Raw genomic sequence first — 22,910 nt, forward strand, 5'->3', positions numbered from 1 at the left:
CTTCCAGGAACGTGGTTGAGAAACACTAAAGGGTCTTAACTAAATTTGTATGTTGTTTTCATATTTTATGATTGAAGTCTTCATCTTTCCCTCAAATTTGAGCTAAGTAAAAATAGAGGCTTCCACACTGCAGACTAATGCACTCTATTCATATGATCCTTTCTCAATACTCAAGGACAATAAGTTATGAAACAAAGCATTAAAACAACAGACACATTATATATGTACAACATATGCAAGCACATTTGCAGTGAGATTGTGAGTGTGAGACTTGACCAATAGGAATTTAATACAATCAGGAGAGAAAAAAAAATATTTTTGTTTTAGCCTTTTAGGGAACTAATCTAGTTACAAAATCACTCACATTTGTCAACGTTAAAAACAATAACAATAAAACGATGACGATAATAATAAAAATAATAATAATAATAATAATAATAACAATAATAAATTAAAGATAATCTGTTTTCATGGCACACAAAATTAAAAAAAAAATGTTGAGGCAAATGATCTGTATTTATTTAATTTGTAGTTATTTTTAAAACAAGAAATGTTATATTTAAAAAATCTTATAAATTGATCAGAAGGTACCACCATTTAATCTGACAAATGTACACAATTATAGAAGTTTAGTAGAGCTACAATGGAAGCAATGACATATTTAAAAACAGCTAGCAATAAAAAAATTAATTAGTTTTTAATAAGTTTTACACAGTAGAACCACACAGTGCCACAGTTATAGTGTATTAAGAGTATAATGATGTAGCTTCTCTGTATACCAAGGTTATTTTAGTTTTGGATTTTTAAAATGAGTTTATATTTTGATACTGTTTTAAATTTACTGTACATTTTAGTTGAGTTGTTGTTTGGTTCATTGAAAATTTAGTTTGTTTAAGTTCAGTTTTTTTTTTTTTTTTTTTTTTGGTGATGACATTGCTATTTAGTTTCACTTTTAGTTTTAGTAATTTTAGTTTATCAGAGTGAATGGAGGACGTCCAGTGTCAGCCAAAACACAGTGTAATGTTTGCAAAGTTTATATTAACACTTGTGAAAACCTCATAGTGATAATAAATAAATGAACAAACATTCATTTTAAAACCACACAAATACAACCAAAAATTAAAATTATTCAATAATTTTTTTTAATAGTTTTATAGCTTTTAAATCAAGAAACAATTATTAAAATTCAGTAAAAATACTGAAACAGTATAGACATTTAAATGAGGGATTTGTGTATAATAATGCAAAATTATAAAAGTCATGTATGAAATAGTCACTTATTAGGTTTATTAAAATTGCTTTCAGTTTATTTAAACAGCAATTCCATTTATTTACTTACTTGGGCTTTTACTTTATTTTTTATTAATAATTCTCAACTGTGTTTCCCAGTGTTGGGTTGCGACTAGAAGGCCATCCACTTTGTAAAACATATGTTTTAAAATTTGGCGGTTCATTCCGCTGTAGCCACCCTTGATAAATTAGGGACTAAGCCAGAAAAAAAAAAACTGAATGATTTGTTATTTTTAATATTTAATATTTATTTACAACAAATACAGAATTGTACAGTATTATACAAAAATATATGCCAGAGTCTACATAAAAAAACATTCAGTAATTAAAAATCTTATATCCCATTAGAATAGAGTCTTTAAAGAGTCATAAAGAGTCTTTTTTGCTTTTTTTATTAACAACATTCTCCAAACTTGTAGTAGTCTATAGTCTCATTGAACGAAGTTAACAAAATTTGGCTCTGATCCAGTCCATTTTTTGTGTATCAGTCTTTCCCATAATAAAATAAGATTGTGCTGGAAAGATGTGTTTTCTACACGTGTAGACATAATAAAAACAAATTTCAACTGAATGATTTCTGGATGTTGTGTCTGTGTACGTGACGGTGATGACTCTGTGCGCCGCTAGAGGGAGTATAAATAGGCTCGAGTCCAAAAGCGAAACTGAAAGAAGGCGGAAGCGTTAAAAGGTAAGCTATTGTCTTGATTACATTACGGATTTATTTTAACAGCCTTATAATTTGTGGCAAGTTCATACCACACATTAATGTGAGCTACCTAGTAGTTGTGAAGTTTGCTGAAACTTGGGGTTTTGGTTCCTCATTTGTTTCCTCATATTTTCTCAATAGCAGCGCTGACAGGAAAAAAAGCAGAAATACAGTGTTGAAACCAGAAACACCGTCATGTTTAGCGTTATACTTGAGTAACAGGCTCAGCTGTTTGTTTAAAAATACTTCTCTACGGATGTGTTTTGTGAATGAGGGTTTATTGTAGTCGTACAGCAACAATATGAACACAAGCACAGACTGAAGTGAAGTGATGGAACAGATTCGCCATGATTGTTTATCTGCGCCATTATTAAAATAACGGTTTTAACCAGTAGCGAAGCACTCGACACAGTACAGAGGAGCTGACCAAAACATGAAGCAGATGTGATTTAAACAGCAGTGAAAGTTTTAGTTTCTGTAACATCTGCATTGGCTCAGTGATTGTAGTGTCTTTTTTTCCTTTGAGTGTAGTAAACCGGACTGCAGACACAATACTGTACGCAATAGTTATAATAGCCTATATCCTTATTGTATTAAATGATTGTTTCCATAATCTATAATAGTCGTCATATTATGAAGGGTGAATATAGGCTAACACACATTTCTACAGTTATAGTAAGAGGATACATTGATGTAGCTTCTCTGTATACCAAGGTTATTATAGTTTTCCATTTTTCAAAAATAGTGTATATTTTGATACTGTTTTTAAATTTACTGTATATTTCAGTTGAGTTGTTGTTTGGTTCATTAATAATTTAGTTTGTTTAGATTAGTTTTTATTTTGTGAAGACATTTCTATTTAGTTTTTATACATTTAGTTTCACTTTTAGTTTGAGTAGTTTATCAGAATGAACGGAAGACGTCCAGTGTCAGCCAGAACACAGTGTAATGTTTGCAAAGTTTATATTAACGCTTGTGCAAACCTCATAGTAATAAATAAATGAACAAACATTCAATAAATCACAAAAATACAAACTAATTTTGAAATGATGAATTCAGACTAGTTAACCTAATTACCCTAGTGAAGCCTTTACATGTCACTTTAAGCTGTGTAGAAGTGTCTTGAAGAATATCTAGTCTAATATTATGTGCTGTCATCTTGACAAAGAGAAAATAAATCAGTTATTAGAGATGAGTTATTAACACTATTATGATTAGAAATGTGTTGAAGAAATCTGCTCTCCGTTAAACAAAAATTGTGGAAAAAATAAACAGGGTGGCGAATAATGCTGACTTCAACTAATATATATATATAATTATTATTATTATTTTATTTCAGTTATTTTTTCAGCGACTTTTTTTTTTTTTTTTAGTTTGAGTTTATTTTATTGTTGCATTTATTGTATTTCTTTCATTTCAGTTAACGCAAATGTTTTTGACCAAAAATTGTAATCTTATTTCTAGTTGTAGTTTACTAAAACAATTTTGACGTGGTTTAATGAAAGCATTTTTATAAGCGCAGCTTCTCATTCATTAGAGAACATTGTATCACACAAGTGTAAATCTCTGCTTTCACACAACAGGTCTGAAATCAATCGCTCAGCACTCTGATGACTGAGAGCTGGAGGACACGGGCTCTAATATGAGTGCTCCGTCAAGTCATGATCATCCTTCCACCTGTGATGAAAACATGACCTCTGACCCCAGGTAAGACACCAGACACTTTTACATTTTCAAATCAGAGAGACACAGTTTCACTTGCCTTGAAATTGTCCTTCATTGACTAAATCAATTTAATGAAAATATACAAGCCTGATTGGAATTAGCACTTGAAATTATTTTTGTTCATAAATAAAAACATGCAGTCTGATTTCGGCATTACAGAAATTGTATCTGGGCTTGGGTCTACTAGGCCCTCCAAGGCTGTAGTACTGACTTTCGGGGTTTTATGCTTGGAATGAGACATTGATGTGATTGGAATGAGTTTAATGATAACATTTGGTGAATATTTCCAATGCTTATTTGTTTGTTTTATCAGGGTAACTCTGAGAAAAACACCAAGATTAGAGTCTTCTGGACCCAGTGGTGTGTCTGTGAAGAGTGACTGGTCCATGGAGCGACCTCCTGCATTGAGCAATCAACCAGTGACCTCTGATCCTCGGTTAGTACAGTTAGTACACTTAAATTTCTACAGTTGTCAACATTTGCATGTAGAGATGGATGTGTAACTAGGAACAATTGCTAAATATTTGAGAACCCAAATGCATTAGATGTGTCTAAAATGTTTATTTATTTGTTTTGTCAGTGTAAATCAGAGAAAGACACCAAGGTTGGAGTCTCCAGAACTCAGTGGTGTGTCTGTGAAGAGTGACTGGTCTAAAGAGCGACCTCCTGCATTCAGTGATGAACCAGTGACCTCTGACCCTCGGTTAGTACAGTTAGTACACTTACATTTCTACAGTTGTTAACATTTGCATGTAGAGATGGATGTGTAATTGAGAACAATTGCTAAATATTTGAGAACCCAAATGCATTAGATGTGTCTAAAATGTTTATTTATTTGTTTTGTCAGTGTAAATCAGAGAAAGACACCAAGGTTGGAGTCTCCAGAACTCAGTGGTGTGTCTGTGAAGAGTGACTGGTCCATAGAGCGACCTCCTGCATTCAGTAATGAACCTGTGACCTCTGACCCTCGGTTAGTACAGTTGTTTACTTGCATATGTACTGCAGGTCATGGTGTCAATATCTCATGATATGCACATTTCTGAATCTGTTTGGTTTTGTTGACACTTCTATCAGGAGGTGTGATATACATGAGCGATGTGTGAACATTACACAGAGCAACATTGGATCACAAACACTGAAGACAAGAGACCTACAGAGAGTCAAAGACCAGCTCAAAGCCAGCATGAAGAACAAGTATGAGCTGTTATCTGAAGGAATTAAAGTAAAAGAGAATCAAACCCACCTGAACCGTATCTACACCCAGCTGTACATCATAGAAGGAGAGAGTGAAGGAGTGAATGAAGAACATGAGGTTTTACAGATGGAGAAAACAGCCAGAACAAAACACTCCCAACACACTCCAATCTACTGCAATGACATCTTTAAAGAGGAGAAAGAGCAAATCAAGACTGTTCTTACTAAAGGCATCGCTGGAATCGGAAAAACCGTCTCTGTGCAGAAGTTCATTCTGGACTGGGCCGAGGGAAAAGCCAATCAGGATGTAGATTTCATGTTTGTGCTTCCATTTCGAGAGCTGAACTTGATCAGAGATCATCAGTACAGTCTTCACACACTTCTGCTGGACTTTCATCCTGAACTTGAAGATCTGGAGCCCAAGATTTATGAGAAGTGTAAAGTTGTGTTCATCTTTGATGGTCTGGATGAAAGCAGAATCACACTGATGTTTTCAGACGCTCAGAAAGTTTGTGATGTGACTGAGACTTCATCAGTGGCTGTGTTGATGTCAAAGCTGATGAAAGGAGAGCTGCTTCCCTCTGCTCTCATCTGGATCACCTCCAGACCAGCAGCAGCCAATCAGATCCCCTCCAAATACATCAAGCGTCTGACAGAAATTCAGGGATTCACTGAGCCTCAGAAGGAGGAATATTTCAGGAAGAGAATCAATGAGAAGCATCAAGCCAGCAGAATCATCTCACACATCAGAAGAGCAAGAAGCCTCCACATCATGTGCCACATACCCGTCTTCTGCTGGATCTCATCCACTGTGCTTCAGAAGCTCCTGGAAGAAGATCTGAGTGCAGAAATCCCTCAAACTCTGACTGAAATGTACATCCACTTCCTGCTGATTCAGATCAACATGAGGAATCAGAAGTATGAAGAGAGAGATCCAGAGAAACTCCTGCAGTCTAACAGAGAAGTGATTGTCAAACTTGCTGAAGTGGCTTTCAGACAGCTGATGAAGGGCAATGTGATGTTCTATGAGGAGGACCTGATTGAGAGCGGCATCGACATCTGTGAGGCCTCAGTGTGTACTGGGATTTGCACTGAGATCTTTAAGGAGGAATCTGTGATTCTTCTGACGAAAGTCTACAGCTTCATCCATCTGAGTGTTCAGGAATTTCTGGCTGCTTTCTATGTGTTTTACGTTCATGTAAGCAGCACTACAGAAGCATCTTTTGATTCACTAGAAAATCTCCATAAAAGAATCATTGATAAAGCCATTGAGAGTGAGAATGGTCATCTGGATCTGTTCCTGCGGTTCCTGCTGGGCGTCTCACTGGAGTCCAATCAGAGACTCTTCCAGGATCTACTGACACACACAGAGAAGAGCTCAGAGAGCATCAGGAGAAGCACACAGTACATTAAAGAGAAGATCAGAGATGGACATGGACTCTCCACTGAAAGATCCATCAATCTGTTCCTCTGTCTGCTGGAAGTGAAAGATCAGACTCTGTCCAGAGAGATTCAGGAGTTTGTGAAATCAGACAAACAGTCAGAGAAGAAACTCTCTCCTGCTCACTGCTCAACAATAGCCTACATGCTTCAGATGTCAGAGGAGGTGCTGGATGAGCTGGAGCTCCAGAAATACAACACATCAGATGAGGGTAGAAGAAGACTGATACCAGCCGTCAGCAACTGCACAAGAGCTCTGTGAGTATCTAATCCAGTGTTACTTCTTTAGTTTCTTGTGCATATTTAGCTTGTTTTACATTCTCTTGTTCTGCTCTTCTTTCAGTCTTGCTGGCTGTAATCTCTCTGCTCAGGATTGTGAAATTGTGTCGTCAGTTCTTCAATCCTCAAACTGTGTCCTGAGAGAGCTGGACCTGAGTAACAATGACTTGCAGGATTCAGGAGTGAAGCTGCTCTCTGATGGACTGAAGAGTCCAAACTGTCAGCTGGAGATACTGAGGTGTGTAATACTTGATGTATGTCTGTAGATGATCTGCGTGTGTTTGTAGATCAGGGATATCAAACCTTATTCGTAGCACGAACCTGTGTTTGTATTGATCGTTTTGTCTTGGACCAGGGTGGATTTGAGAGGCAATTTAGAAGAAGAAGTGAGTGGCACACCATGCATGGTGTGGTGCCCATCTTTGCATTGTTTTCTATACACTACTACGCAACATGAATAATGCTGAATGGCGACACTAGTGTGCATAGTGTGCAAGTGGGATTGCATATAGCCTAATTTTGTGTTCTTGTGGCCCAGTAGCTACTCTTTCACAACCCACTACTAGGCCATGATCCCTGCTATAGATGATCTCTGTCTGTGTGTGCAGGTTGTCTGGCTGTATGGTGACAGAGGAAGGCTGTGGTTTTCTATCTTCAGCACTGAGTTCAAACCCCTCACACCTGAGAGAGCTGGATCTGAGCTACAATCACCCAGGACAATCAGGAGTCCAGCTGCTCCAACACACACTGGAGGATCCACACTACACACTGCAGAAACTCAAGTATGTGGGGGAGATTTGAATTTCCTTAAATGATTGAGGCCACAGAAGATATGATGAAAACATCTATAGTGAAATTAATTTATAGTCTCATTACTTTTTATAAGGCTTTATCTGATTATCCACAAATTATAAAATAGAAGAACAGTTCATTTATACCAGGGGTGTCAAACTCAATTCCTGGAGGGCTGAAGCCCTGCACAGTTTAGTTCCAACCCTGCTCCAACACACGTACCTGTAGCTTTCAAACAAGCCTGAAGGACTCAATTAGTTTGATCAGTTGTGTTTAATTAGGGTTGGATCTAAACTGTGCAGAGCTGCGGCCCTTTTGGAACTGAGTCTGACACCTGTGATTTATACCTATTACTAATTTCATGAAAAAAATGACTAAACTCTATATTTATATAACTCATATTGCTTGAATATGGCACCCTAAGCAAACCTGCCCATGGGGCTCAGGATGTTTGCTCGTATATTGCCCATAAATAAATCCACAACTGCTCGTGTCAAATAATTTTAGTTCTTTTTGCTTATTTTGTATTTTTAGTTTGGACCATGGAGGACATTTGAGGATCAAGCAAGGATTTCTGAAATGTAAGTCATCCATTTACACACACACACACACACACACACACACACACACACACTCTCTCTCTCCTGTGCATATTTAACAATGGCATTGGTGATTTCTGTGTTCAGATGCCTGCTTTCTCACACTGGATCCAAACACAGCACACAATCAACTTCAAGTGTCTGATGGAAACAGAAAGGCAGTGCATATGAAAGATCCTCAGCCGTATCCTGATCATCCAGAGAGATTTGAGCTACAGGAGCAGGTTCTGTGTAGAGAGACTCTGACTGGACGCTGTTACTGGGAGTCTAAATGGAGTGGATCTGGTTATGTAGCAGTGGCCTATAAAGCGATCGACAGGAAAGGAGGGCTTGAATCTTGGTTTGGACTCAACGAAAGGTCCTGGAGTATTTACTGCTCCAATATAAATTACACCGCCTGGCACAATAACGAGGGCACTGATATTATTGCTCCTTCCTCTCGCAATAATAGAGTAGGAGTGTATGTGGACGTGCCGTCCGGTTCTATGTCCTTCTACAGTGTCTCTGACACACACACACTCACACACTTACACACATTCAACACCACATTCACTGAAGACATCTATGCAGGATTCAGGATATATCCTAAATCTTCAGTGTCTCTGTGTCAGATTTAACAAACACTGCAGAGGAAACTCAGGGACCAATGCACATTTCCTCTATTCCAGAAGAATCAGATTGAAAAGGTCATCATATAAAAGTATTTATATTTTAATAAATATGCTATTTTTACTATATTTTGAAGGTTAAAAGGGAAGAAACAGAATGTTCTCTAGAGTTACATTATAATGTATGATGACGTCAGATTGTAATCTAAATGAGCAGAGTAAGATTTAAAGCTGTTGTAGAGAAGTAGCTGTGATTTTGAGATTTAGAGTTAATTGAGGTAAAGTTTGCGTTTATATTCACACATTCAATATAATTAGTATGGAGGCAGCTAGCTCTTTGCAACTCTCACATGGTTGCCCACTGACGCTAAGCAGGGCTGCGCCCGGTCAGTACCTGGATGGGAGACCACATGGGAAAGCTAGGCTGCTGCTGGAAGTAGTGTTAGTGAGGCCAGCAGGGGGCGCTCAACCTGCATTCTGTATGGGTCCTAATGCCCCAGTATAGTGATGGGGACTCTATACTGGTCAGTGAGAGCCGTCTTTCGGATAAGAAGTTAAACCGAGGTCCTGACTCTCTGTGCTCATTAAAAGTCCCAGGATGTCCTTCGAAGAGTAGGGTTTAATTTAAGGTGCCAAATTTGCCCACTGGCCTCTGTCCATTATGGCCTCCCATATCTCAAGAGCGGTGGTATGTGTGCGCGCAACGTATCTGAAGAGCGGTTGGGGGCGTGTGCGTGCGATGTATCTGAAGAACGGTGGGGTTGAGTCATGCCTGACGTACCTGAAGAGCTGGGAGGGATGCTGTGGAGACTATTTAAGGACCGGACGGAGATTATCATTCGTTTGCGCGCCAGCGGGAGTCTCTATGCATTTGCGGGAGACTCCCGGAACGTCAGGGAGACTTGGGATGTCTGTTTGAGTGTCCAGAAAAGCGCTTTATAAATGTAAGGAATTATTATTAGTTACAGAAAATAAGTATTATTTACAAATTCTAAATAGTGAAACCATGTTAGCAACCAATCACTACCCTGCTAAGAAATCCAGCTTAAACCACTCTAGGCTGGTTTTAGCTGGTCGACCAGCCTGGTTTTAGAGGGGTTTTGGCCACTTCCAGGCTGGTTTTCAGCCATTTCCAGCCTGGTTTTAGCTGGCCAGGCTGGGAGCCCAGCTAAAAATAGCTATATCCAGCTTAAACCAGGATGATCAAGCTGGTTTTAGATGGTTTTAGCTGGTCACTTTCCAGCCTGACCAGCTAAAACCAGGCTGGAAACCAGCCTGGAAGTGGCCAAAACCTTTCTAAAACCAGGCTGGTTGACCAGCTAAAACCAGCCAACTATCCAAGGCTGGTTTAAGCTGGGTTTTTAGCAGGGTATTAAAGTACAACAACGATGCTAATGATGCTTTGACGTCATACTTGCATGCTAATTCAGACCCATTATTTAAAGTAGTGTGGTAAATAGTGTGGGGACTGTTAATTAACTGAATGTGCAAATATAAAACCAACTTTACCTCAATGTAAAGTTACACTGCACAAGTGACAACTGCCAGAAATGTATTAACAATGATAATTTCATTAAGACGGTCACTTGTGGAAGAAGTCAGCTAAATATAATCTGCTTGCATGTGTATTTCACTGGGCTGTTACACTGAGTGTCATTTAAAGGGACAGTTCACCCAAAAAAATGACTTTCATTTACTCATCCTTCACTTGCTCACTTGCACTTGTCTTGTTTTTGCTGTTGACCACAAAATATGATATTTTGAAGAAGCCTGTATCCTTTCTTCCTTTGTATTTGTTTTTTTCTACAATCAAAGTCAATAGTTACAGATTTCTAACAGCTAAATAACTTAATTTGTGTTAAACTCGCAAAGATTTGAAACCACTTGAGGGAGCTATATCCATTTAACTCGTGTTTACAATGTTATTTTAATACCTTTTTAAAAATATGAAAATATATACAAATGTTTTATATGTATTATATGTCGTAGCACATGGTGAAGCTGTTGCAAACTTTTATTTTTATATCAAAACCAAGAATAAAACAGATAAATGAAAACCTGCTGCCCGTGATTAAACATATGACACACATACAGAACAAGAGAGAGAGACTTCACACGCTATTTGCTCTCAATGTCTTTTTCGGTTCACCCACCTGTATGTTATTATCGCCAATAGAGGACGCCTACAGGCTGCAGTCAAACAGAAAGTGGAAAGAATCCGGAAGCGTTAAACAGGTAAACAATGGGCTTTATATAATACTGTTTTATTTAAAAAGGTGCATAATTATGTGGCAGATTCTTATCATATCGTTAATGTAACCAGTCAAGAAGTTAGCTGCTAAAACTGTTAGCTGAAATCTGGGGTTTGGACTTCCTTCTTATTTCTCGACTGTACACTAATGAAGTAAACTAATTCAAGTAAAGTATAGTGTTTTGCCTTATGCTTGAGTTAATACGTTTGTTCTAAATGTAAAAACCCATATATAGAAATGCCATGTGTTTTACGTACGCGGTTTTATTGTATGTACAGAAACAAACCAAGAAAGAAAAATATGAAGACGAACTGCGATTACAGCCGATTAAACAATGAGTGCTCGCCATGTTTGTTTATATGCGCCATTAATAAATTACTGACGCGTAACACTTTGCAGAAGATCCTACCGAAAACACGAAACAGCTGTCTTAAACTGATGTTCAGTTCATTTGAAAGCTAGCTTACAGTTCTACAACTGTATTTGCGTATTATCAGTTTCAGTTTTAAGTTTATGTAAATGTACTGCAGCTGTAAAACTCGACATGCACAATCTATAGTTAGTGTAAGGGCAATAAAGGTGATTTATACTACATAAATTAAATATGATTATACTTCATAGCTTATATGCATAGTTAATGTTAGACTTTCACTTTCATATATGACTCTATATAACTATAACTCACTTTCACTTCGATGTATATGTATTGCTGTATTCTGTAGTTGAAGCATTAATTTTGACTGCAGCGGCTGGATACGTTTGTGAACATCCTTCAGTCAGTGATGAAAACCTGAGTTTTGACCCCAGGTAACACACTGGACAGCTTTATTTTTTACATTTACACACTGCACAAAATCATTTTCAATTCTTTTGTTATATTAAAAAAAATATTAAATCAAGAAGCATTTTCCAGATGAGCAAAACATAGTTTGTTTTCAGCAATATGTCAAAATGTTAAAACTAGCAAACGTATCTGCCTGTGGGGTAAAGCAGAATAATCAAATGTCAAAAAAAAAAAAAAAAAAAAAAAAAAAACGACAGGCAGATTATTTGCATATTTTAAGAAAAAACTTACCTAATTTAGGTATATTATTTCTGAAAACAACACAATATGGTATGCTTGTCTAAAACTTTTAGATGTTTGAACTAGAACCAAGACAAAAAAATCTAAGTAAGAAAATCATTTTTCAGTGCATTTTAACCCACAGGAACTTAAAGGGCACGTCTGTCATGAGTCTGTCACACAGTGAGCCGAACAATCAGTTCCCTGAATTTTTTTTCTGTTCCTATTTGGCATTTAAATTAATTAAACTATACCATAAAATTCTGTTTGCATCATGTTATATAATTATAAATTTATACTTTGAATTTTTCCTTTAGTAGTTCAAACATTTAAAGTGATAAAGTGCAGTGTTACATGATTTTTTTTTCCCTTCAGTTTCTTACATTTTTTTTCTCTCTTTCACATCCTGAGGTTTCAGTTCCTTTTGTAGACTAACCCCCAACGTACATCTTAAACTGCCTTTTGTTTGGCATTATCAGCAAGATGAAGAGACCGGAGTCTCCAGAATCCAGCAGTGTGTCTATGAAGAGCGGCAGATCCATGGAGCAACCCATGAGATTCAGTGATGATCCAGTGACCTCTGACCCTCGGTACAACCATTTATTTTTGTTTTAGTCGTCATTTTATAAAGTATACATTTATCTGTACACTCTACAGGAGTGCAGGTTGATGAGAGGTGCTAAAATCCAACATCTCTGATAACCAAAATAGTTCTCATGGTCTCTCAAAGTCTGGTTCTGATTAAGAATGTACAGCAGTTCTGTTCACATCAAGGACTATAAGTAGAAATACTTTACTCGCTTACTTTGCTTCTGCTTATTCCCTTTTTAATCAGGGGGTTGCCAATGTATATACACGTTTAATTACTGATTAAAAAAAGTAACAATAGACCACACTGCAGTACTATACAATTTATTCTTAGATATCTACGTTATATTGTAATTTCTTCCACCATTTTCTTAATCATTTACTCTACCAAGTCAAAAACCACTCATCTTTTTTTAAAAATGAAAGCCATTTTTAAATGAAGCTGAGAGGTTTCAATTCCCTTCTTATGTGGACTAACCATTGAAGTGTGAATTGAAACAGTTTTGCTTTTTTTGTGCAGGATAAAGAGACAGAGGTTAGAGTCTTCAGAAATCAGCGATGTGTCTGTGAAGAGTGGCAGGTCCATGGAGCAACCCATGAGATTCAGTGATGCACCAGTGACCTCTAACCCTCAGTTAGTACAATGATTTCCTTTCTGATTTACTGTACAGTGCGTCTAAGATAAGTAATGATTTTATAATTTGTACAAAACTATAAACTCTACATTATACTAATAAGCTACACTACAAGTCAACATAAATAGAATTAAGAAATGTGGAGTAAAGGGGCACAGACTGAACCTGGATTAGATAAAGATTTTCGCCCACTGTAGGATGGCTTGCTTCAGGTTGGCAAATACCAGAGGCCAGTTGCACCAGCAGTGCTCAAGTTAAAAGGTAGCCTAGGTGTGATGTAAAAGACTTATGCACTACTAGTAATGTTGTTGCACCACTGAACTTGGTATTCACTGCATACTCCAGAGAGGAGGGGATATGAGTTGCCTTTACATTTAATTTTTTAGCAGATGCTTTTATCCAAAGCGACACCCATGAACGCATACCCGGAGCAGTGGGCTACCCGGAGAGCAGTTAAAGGTTCAGTGTCTTGCTAAAGTAACTCACCTCAGCCATGGTATTGAAGGTAGAAGAGTGCTGTTTATTCACTCCGCCACATACAATCCCTGCCGATGACAGGACTGGATCCTGTGATCTTGGATCACAAGTCCTGTGGGTATTCAGGCTAACCCACTGGATCAGAGTGGAGACTCGTCTGTCAATGTGGTTTTTCAGGAATCAGTCTCATGCTCTCTACTCATCCATGACCACCACAGCTTCTGCTCAGGATACGGGCTGAGTCCAGGATTATGTAGACCTCATGATAAGTAGAAAGAGACTAATTTAAGTGTAAATGCCATTCAAATTTAATGTCTTTTTGGGAAGTTTTCCCAGCTCCGGTTGCCCATATGGCTCAACGTATTTTCTTGCGGGTCCATCTTATTCAGCACCGAGTGACCACGGAAGGTTTAAATATAGTAGGAATTTAGGAGGGAGTCATGGTTGGATGTGTGGACACTCATGGCTCTTTTTATAAGGTTCACAGTTCCCCAAAAAAAGTTGTGTCATGTGCATATCAATCAAACAAATCCACAACACTAACATAAAGTCTGTCGGCCTATGAGCTCTCTGTCTGTCTCTTTCTTTCTTCTTTTTGTGGATTTTTTAATTCCAAGCACTGTGATACCTTATTTCCACTGAGCAACATAGTTCTGTAGAGTTTGGTTGGTACATGGTACCCTAATCAGAACATTCATGTCTTTTGCAAACTCAAAATCATTAATTTAAATGTAGACATATGTTACTTATTCAAAACTCTTTTTTTATGAAAGCCATGTTTAATGAAACCTGAGATGTTTTTTTTTCTTTTCTTATGTGTATGTTTTGTATCTTATGTTTTGTTTTTATTTTGTGCAGGATGCGGAGAGAGAGATTGGAGTCTCCAGAATTCAGTAATGTGTCTGTGAAGAGCAGCAGGTCCATGGAGCAACCCATGAGATTCAGTGGTGAACCAGTGACCTCTGACCCTCAGTTAGTACAATCATTTCCTTTTTGATTTACTGTACAGTGCGTCTGTGATAAGTAACGATTTTATAAACCATACAAAACTCTATACTATACATTATACTAATGAAATACACAAGTCAATATAAATCAAAATAAGAGATGTGGAGTAAAAAGAGCAGAGACCGCACCTAGATTAGATAAAGATGCCCCCTTGCACTCTCTCTAGTTTGGCTCTCTTCAGGTCAGCATGAAGGAAATAGTAGCCTAGTTGGGATGTAAAGGGACACAAACTATTAAGAAGGTTTGTGTTGCACCACTAAACTTAGTTTAAATAAAACTACTTAAAGGAGAATGTAATTTTCTTTCAATAAGTGTTTTGTGTTATTAGTGTTTATCAATTGAAATGAGAATTTCTTTTTTGCTGAGTTTAGTTCAAGAGTTCACACTTAGCTGATAATCAATAAAACGTATTTGGCATGCTGTCCCGGGAGAGAGCCCTGAGCTCGTAATATCCTCGAGCCCGGGGCTCCCTCCCGTTAGAAGGGCGAGAGGGGAATTCGAGGTCAGGTAGGTCTCGAGAACTCTCCTGCTTGTCACCGTGAGAAGTGTAAACTCGGGTTGTATTGGGTGATAATTTGTTTTAGTCGATTGGCTATGGTTTATGTTTTTGGACGGTGGGAGGAACCCGGGGAAAACCCACGCGAACACGGGGAGAACATGCAAACTCCACACAGAAACACCAACCAGCCCGATGGGTTGGACTGGCGGTGTTCTTGCTGTGAGGCAACAGTGCTAGCCACTGGGCCTCCGTGTCGCCCGATCAGAAAAAGTGGGAGGATGTAGGGGTGGAAAGGGGGGGAGCTTCAAGACAAAGATAACTGGAGTGAAAAAGTCAGGTTATTTATAATGCTTCCATAATCATCTAATAGGGCTGATTACGGAGCTAACAAGGAGCCAGTCGTGTTGATTATAAGCACGTGATCCTCTCGAAATTAGTTTATGAATAAACCACACTTCTTTGCTGATTTGGGGCCACCCATATGTAAAGGAGTCCTGTTAGTAAAGTGCTGTGCGGGTAAACCTTACTTCTCTAATCTCAAAGAATGCTTTAGCGACTGACACTAGAGCAGTCAGTGCCATTCTTGCTCCAAGAATAAAGCCATTCAACATTCAAGCAGATTAGACATTCTTGAATTCAGAAGACATTAAGCTTTGTTTGAGCAAAGATCATTTCTGTTGCTTAAACAATTCTTGAGATCAGGGGTGGGAGGTTTTACCTAAACAGCATCAGCTAGCCTCAGTTACACATGAAAACATTCCAATTGTCATTAAATTGCTGCTCCTGTGTTTTTCATTTCAGCATGATGGGATTTACATCATCCTTTCACTATAAAAATCAAGGTCACATCAGTCAGGATAACACAGCAACAATCCTGCAGATGCAAACATTAGAGACTGTAAACCTGCAGAGAGTCAAAGACCAGCACAAAACTAGCATGAGGAAGAAGTATGAGCTGTTATCTGAAGGAATTAAAGTAAAAGAGACTGGAACCCACCTGAGCCGTATCTACACCCAGCTGTACATCATAGAGGGAGAGAGTGAAGGAGTGAATGAAGAACATGAGGTTTTACAGATGGAGAAAACAGCCAGAACAAAACACTCCCAACACACTCCAATCTACTGCAATGACATCTTTAAAGAGGAGAAAGAGCAAATCAAGACTGTTCTTACTAAAGGCATCGCTGGAATCGGAAAAACCGTCTCTGTGCAGAAGTTCATTCTGGACTGGGCCGAGGGAAAAGCCAATCAGGATGTAGATTTCATGTTTGTGCTTCCATTTCGAGAGCTGAACTTGATCAGAGATCATCAGTACAGTCTTCACACACTTCTGCTGGACTTTCATCCTGAACTTGAAGATCTGGAGCCCAAGATTTATGAGGAGTGTAAAGTTGTGTTCATCTTTGATGGTCTGGATGAAAGCAGAATCACACTGATGTTTTCAGACGCTCAGAAAGTTTGTGATGGGACTGAGACTTCATCAGTGGCTGTGTTGATGTCAAAGCTGATGAAAGGAGAGCTGCTTCCCTCTGCTCTCATCTGGATCACCTCCAGACCAGCAGCAGCCAATCAGATCCCCTCCAAATACATCAAGCGTCTGACAGAAATTCAGGGATTCACTGAGCCTCAGAAGGAGGAATATTTCAGGAAGAGAATCAGTGAGCAGCATCAAGCCAGCAGAATCATCTCACACATCAGAAGAGCAAGAAGCCTCCACATCATGTGCCACATACCCGTCTTCTGCTGGATCTCATCCACTGTGCTTCAGAAGCTCCTGGAAGAAGATCTGAGTGCAGAAATCCCTCAAACTCTGACTGAAATGTACATCCACTTCCTGCTGATTCAGATCAACATGAGGAATCAGAAGTATGAAGAGAGAGATCCAGAGAAACTCCTGCAGTCCAACAGAGAAGTGATTGTCAAACTTGCTGAAGTGGCTTTCAGACAGCTGATGAAGGGCAATGTGATGTTCTATGAGGAGGACCTGATTGAGAGTGGCGTAGACGTCTCTGACGCCTCAGTGTATTCTGGGATTTGCACTGAGATCTTTAAGGAGGAATCTGTGATTCAGCAGAGGAAAGTCTACAGCTTCATCCATCTGAGTGTTCAGGAGTTCCTCGCTGCTTTACATGTGTTTTACTACCACATAACCTGCTCCACAGAGGCATGTTTAGATTCACTGCATGATTTACAAAGAAGAGCAGTAGATAAAGCCATTGAGAGTGAGAATGGGCGTCTGGATCTGTTCCTGCGGTTCCTGCTGGGCGTCTCACTGGAGTCCAATCAGAGACTCTTCCAGGATCTACTGACACACACAGAGAAGAGCTCAAAGAGCATCAGGAGAAGCACACAGTACATTAAAGAGAAGATCAGAGATGGACATGGACTCTCCACTGAAAGATCCATCAATCTGTTCCTCTGTCTGCTGGAAGTGAAAGATCAGACTCTGTCCAGAGAGATTCAGGAGTTTGTGAAATCAGACAAACAGTCAGAGAAGAAACTCTCTCCTGCTCACTGCTCAACAATCGCCTACATGCTTCAGATGTCAGAGGAGGTGCTGGATGAGCTGGAGCTCCAGAAATACAACACATCAGATGAGGGCAGGAAAAGACTGATACCAGCCGTCAGCAACTGCACAAGAGCTCTGTGAGTGATTATGTTACTGCTTTGTTTCTTGCATATATTTACCTTGTATTAAATTCCCTTGTGCTTGTCTTCTTTCAGTCTTGCTGGCTGTAATCTCTCTGCTCAGGATTGTGAAATTGTGTCGTCAGTTCTTCAATCCTCAAACTGTGTCCTGAGAGAGCTGGACCTGAGTAACAATGACCTGCAGGATTCAGGAGTGAAGCTGCTCTCTGATGGACTGAAGAGTCCAAACTGTCAGCTGGAGATTCTGAGGTTTGAGTTTTACTTTGGGCCATGATCAGGTAAAGCTTCAGGTTCAATACTTTCTTTAAAATTGACCCCTGTGTGTGCATTTCTGCAGGTTGTCTGGCTGTATGGTGACAGAGGAAGGCTGTGGTTTTCTATCTTCAGCTCTGAGTTCAAACCCCTCACACCTGAGAGAGCTGGATCTGAGCTACAATCACCCAGGACAATCAGGAGTCCAGCTGCTCCAACACACACTGGAGGATCCACACTACACACTGCAGAAACTCAAGTAAGTGGGGTAGTGGGGTATTTATGGTAGTGTGGGGTAGTTTCATGTATTTAACTACTGTTAAGATACATAAAAGCACTATTTATTATGTTAGTATATTTGCTACATTGCATTCATTTGGTTTTGTTTGTGCTCACTTAGTTTTTATCTTTTATTTTGATTTGACAGTGTTATTTACTTAACATATTATACCCAAACTGTAACATAATATACCAAACCAACCTGAAACTATGTTTTGAAAACAGAAAAAAACTCTGAGTCTGATTTTTTTGAACCCATGTTATGAATACATTAACTTTTTGTGAGTGGAACGACAGCAATGCTTGACAAAGACACAAATACCATCTTATCTTCTATGCTTTTCACACTTTACAATTTTAAATCACCTAAAGGTTCAGATATTTAGCATGCCAAAGTGTTTCTAAGGCCTCACTGGCATGTGATTTCTCTCTGATCTCATTTTTGATAATTCACACTATTCATCGCACTTGTTGGTGATTTCAGAAACCCTGTTGGCAAATCAAAATTAGTGCTAAATTTGTTCATTACACAAAGATAATTTAACTGCTTCCTATCAGAAATCTGCATTTGCCTCCTGTTTTTACTGTTTGAATGCTTCACGTTTAGCAGATGTGGTTCATATCTGTGTCTTTCTAGTTTGGATCATGGAGGACATTTAAGAATCATACGAGGACTAAGAAAATGTAGGTGTTTTCTCCTTTAGACACACGGATCTAAAATAATCCTTCGTGTAAAGTTGATCTTATTTTTATTCTTGTGTTCAGATGCTGTTTTTCTCACTCTGGATCCAAACACAGCACACAATCAACTCATCCTGTCTGAGGGAAACAGAAAGGCAAAATTTGAGAAAGAGCATCAGCCGTATCCTGATCATCCTGACAGATTTGAGCACCATGAGCAGGTTCTGTGTAAAGAGACTCTGACTGGACGCTGTTACTGGGAGGCTGAATGGAGCAGTTGGTCTTATATAGCAGTCACCTATAGAGGAATCAACAGGAAAGGAGGGAGTGACTCTTGGTTTGGGTACAATGATAAATCCTGGAGCATGTACTGCACTGATGACAGATTCACAGTCTGGCATAATAATAACAAAACTGACATCCCAGCTCCTTTATCCAAGTTAAAAAGATTAGGAGTGTATGTCGACGTTCCATCCGGCTCTTTGTCCTTCTACAGTGTCTCTGACACACACACACTCACACTCATACACACACTCAACACCACATTCACTGAACCCCTCTATGCTGGATTCAGAGTGTTTGAAACGACATTGACTCTGTGTCAGATTTAACAACAACACGATACACAATGATACATTGACAGAGCATCACAAAATAACATGCTGAAAACACCTGCCGTGAAGCTAAAGGAAAATTTGCCTAATACTAATTTCTCGGTTTGCAGGTCAAAAAGGCAATGCAGTTAACCCCATTCACTCATAGCTATATTTTTATATTTTTTTAAATATTTTTAAATCATCCTGAAATGACTTTGATTTGTTTTGACTGTTAGTAGCGAAGTGTTAGCCTTTGTTATAAGCTAGTGTGATAGAAGATATTAGCATTAAGATCTTGCATTTTCTCACTTTAGTAAGACGTAATCTGCATGTAAACTGTAGTTTCTCATCAAATCTTCTGACCAAGCAAATGTTCTCTAGTATCTGGAACATCCCGCCCCCTTCAAGACACTAAAATGCAGCCAAAATGCTCATTTCAAGAGTTTACACTTAGCTCATGGTTTATAGCTTGTTTGGCGTGCTGTCCAGGGAGAAAGCTCTGAGCTCAAGGAATCCTCAGGCCCAAGGCTCCCCTATTTTGCAGGGCGCTGGGAGATTGAGCTCAGGGCGATCTCTAACTCCCCCGCTGCTGAGGCCAAGTTGAACTTCCTGAGAGTAAGACATTAGAAAAAAGATAAGGCTTATTTTATTTATAATATAGAGCATATTTGGATGGTGGAGGAAACTGGGGAACCTGGGGGAAACCTATGCGGACACGGGGAGAACATGCAAACTCCGCACAGAAATACCAGATGACCCAGCGAGGGCATTGGTATTTTTGCTGTGAGGCAACAGTGCTAGTCACTGGGCCACCATGGCGCCAATTCTGGATAAAGGTGGATAAAGCTGCGGTCACACTAGAGTTTGATAATGCGAAATTCTGTCGTGCGGCGATGCGAAAAGGGGCGGGAATAAACAAGATTATTAGGCATTAAATAAGCAAGCGATTGCTCCATGTTTTAAATTTCTATCCACAGAGGTCATGTTTTGATCCTCGATTAGTCTCACGCAGTCAAGTGATGCGATTTGGCTAGTCAGAGTTCACCAAGCTTGAACTTTGCACCGCAGCAACCTGCGAAACTTAACGCATGACCCTGTGTTTCCGATCTGACGCATTCCCGTGCGTATGAATGGAAGTCTATGGGAGGAAAAGCCAAGTGTGACCGCAGCTTAAAGGGGAGGAGGGGGGTTTCTTAAAGATGAAGAACGATGTAGAAAAGAAATGAGGATATGTAAAGTGACTTGGGATCCTTTAATTGGAGGATCATGGTTGGCTAATGTGGGCCAGCTGGGTCAATCATGAGCACGCGCTCCTCTCGAAATGAGTTTAAAATTAAACTTCACTTACTAGAGTTTGTGTGTGCGAAATTCTGTTGTGCGGCGTTGCGAAAATGGGCGGGATTAAACAAGCTTATTAGACATTAAAATAGCGAGCGATTGGTCCATATTTTAATTTTCTGTACAGAGAGGTCATGTTTTGATCCGTGATTGGTCTCACACAGTCTAGTGATGCAAAAAATATAATAAAAAACGGAAAAAAAAAGTGAAGTGATGAGATTTCGCTGGTCAGAGTTCACCAAGCTTAACCTTTGCACCGCAGCATACTTGACGCATGACCCTGCGTTTTCGGTCTGACGCATTCGCGTGCGTATGAATGGAAGTCTATAGGAGGAAAAGCCCAGTGTGACCACAGCTTAAAGGGGAGGAGGAGGGTTTCTTAAAGATGAAGAACGTTGTAGAAAAGAAATGATGTATAGTGACTTGGGATCCTTAAATTGGAGGATTATGATTAGCTAATGTGGGCCAGCTGGGTCAATCATGAGCACGCGCTCCTCGCGAAATGAGTTTAAAATTAAACTTCACTTAAGCTGCGGTCACACTAGAGTTTTTGTGTGCGAAATTCTGTTGTGCGGCGTTGCGAAAATGGGCGGGATTAAACAAGCTTATTAGACATTAAAATAGCGAGCGATTGGTCCATATTTTAATTTTCTGTACAGAGAGGTCATGTTTTGATCTTCGATTGGTCTCACACACTCAAGTGATGCAAAAAAATTTGCGTGTGTATGAATGGAAGTCTATGGGAGAAAAATCCCAATGTGACCGCAGCTTCATTCACATGGGGACTGGATGGTTTGTGGATACATTTGTATGTATAAAAATATGCATCAATCAACAGTATTGATCTGAACTCTAATTTACTTTTTAAGCATTAATTTTCTACACGCTGACTCTGATGAAGCAGTGCTTTATATAATGAACATTCACAATGATGTGTGCCAGGATAAAGCTTTAGGCTAAAATCTAACTACATTAAACCATTCTCAACAGAATAAAACACATGCTCAAATTATATTTCCATACTGTTTTTAGTAGTCTTCTAGCTTTTTCACTTGACATTTGTGTGTATTTACAAGTTTGTGCATGGTTTTGTAAGAAAAATAAAACTTTTTACATTTTTATATTCCACACCAGTGTGCTGTCAGCTTTCATTGGAGTTTCAATGTGGATTCAACATAGTTTTAATATTAAATATCCATTTCAAAATTGCATCAATCTCACCATGATATCTGTGTGTTGATCATCTTTCTGATCCACAAGTTTCTGATTTATTGCAGAGTTTAATTCTTTGCGCCACTAAAGGAAGTATTGAGTGTGTCCTTATTTGACCCCGTGTTGGTTTAAAACAACCCAGTATGTTTTTAAGTGTTATACTTAAATTAATCAATGCAAAACAATATAATAGCTGTACTTTTAAAACTCAGAAGAGAAGCTGATTTAAAAAAAAGAAATGTATACATACTAATGGAATTGAGAGATCTGTGTAACAATGTGATTATAGTCATTACTGTAAGTAAATGGTCACTTCACTTGGTTGGAAAATTGCTTGCGGTGTATTTGGTCAGCTGTTCAGTTTATTTTACAGTTGTTGTTTTTTCATGCTGTGTGTTTACTCATTTTCATTGCGTCTCTGTAAGTGTAATGATGCTGTGCGCCGCTAGAGGGAGTCCTTTTTAAAACGTCGACGGAGTTAAAAACGAAAGTGAAAGAAACATTTTGTGGTGAGTTCCTTTCTATATGCTTCATTGTACTATCTAATCTAGCTGTTAAAACTGTTAGCTGAAATCAGAGATCGGTGCCAAGCAAGCCTAGCACTCTACAGTTTTAATATTTCATATTTTTAAACACTTAAAAATAAAAGATCTAAATATTCATATTAGAAACATCCTAAATAGGTTAGATTTGTACACCCCCTGCTGAAAAATCCAGCTTAAACCAGCCTATGCTGGTTGGCTGGTTT

The 22,910-nt window shown here is 38.8% G+C and overlaps 2 protein-coding genes across 8 annotated transcripts; both read left to right on the forward strand.

Moving 5' to 3' along the window:
* The first annotated feature begins 1,912 nt into the window (after positions 1 to 1,912).
* si:dkey-222h21.10 lies at positions 1,913 to 10,687 on the forward strand. 5 transcript variants are annotated; one of them, XR_012383112.1, is made up of 11 exons: positions 1,913 to 1,978; positions 3,580 to 3,703; positions 4,035 to 4,157; positions 4,302 to 4,424; positions 4,569 to 4,691; positions 4,796 to 6,613; positions 6,699 to 6,872; positions 7,243 to 7,416; positions 7,961 to 8,007; positions 8,113 to 9,730; positions 9,916 to 10,660. XR_012383112.1 is itself a non-coding variant. In XM_017356848.4 (10 exons), exons 2-10 carry the CDS (start codon positions 3,639 to 3,641, stop codon positions 8,640 to 8,642), a joined length of 3,177 nt encoding a protein of 1,058 aa, XP_017212337.1. In that variant the 5' UTR covers positions 1,913 to 1,978; positions 3,580 to 3,638; the 3' UTR covers positions 8,643 to 10,687. The 5 variants fall into 5 exon arrangements, 1 of the variants encoding a protein (XP_017212337.1); XR_012383117.1 differs by having other exon boundaries at positions 8,113 to 9,692; positions 9,940 to 10,660; XR_012383115.1 differs by having other exon boundaries at positions 8,113 to 9,663; positions 9,940 to 10,660.
* Positions 10,688 to 10,766: 79 nt separating this feature from the next.
* si:dkey-222h21.9 lies at positions 10,767 to 22,078 on the forward strand. 3 transcript variants are annotated; one of them, XM_073908067.1, is made up of 10 exons: positions 10,767 to 10,868; positions 11,608 to 11,692; positions 12,360 to 12,538; positions 13,057 to 13,170; positions 14,507 to 14,620; positions 15,957 to 17,801; positions 17,880 to 18,053; positions 18,142 to 18,315; positions 18,973 to 19,019; positions 19,101 to 22,078. In XM_073908067.1, exons 3-10 carry the CDS (start codon positions 12,432 to 12,434, stop codon positions 19,625 to 19,627), a joined length of 3,102 nt encoding a protein of 1,033 aa, XP_073764168.1. In that variant the 5' UTR covers positions 10,767 to 10,868; positions 11,608 to 11,692; positions 12,360 to 12,431; the 3' UTR covers positions 19,628 to 22,078. The 3 variants fall into 3 exon arrangements, with proteins under 3 accessions (XP_073764168.1, XP_073764175.1, XP_073764176.1); XM_073908074.1 differs by having other exon boundaries at positions 10,793 to 10,868; positions 12,428 to 12,538; XM_073908075.1 differs by having other exon boundaries at positions 10,865 to 11,692.
* Positions 22,079 to 22,910: the final 832 nt, after the last annotated feature.

The sequence above is a fragment of the Danio rerio genome, chromosome 1, assembly GCF_049306965.1.
Source record: "Danio rerio strain Tuebingen ecotype United States chromosome 1, GRCz12tu, whole genome shotgun sequence".
Classification (NCBI taxonomy): Eukaryota; Metazoa; Chordata; class Actinopteri; order Cypriniformes; family Danionidae; genus Danio; species Danio rerio.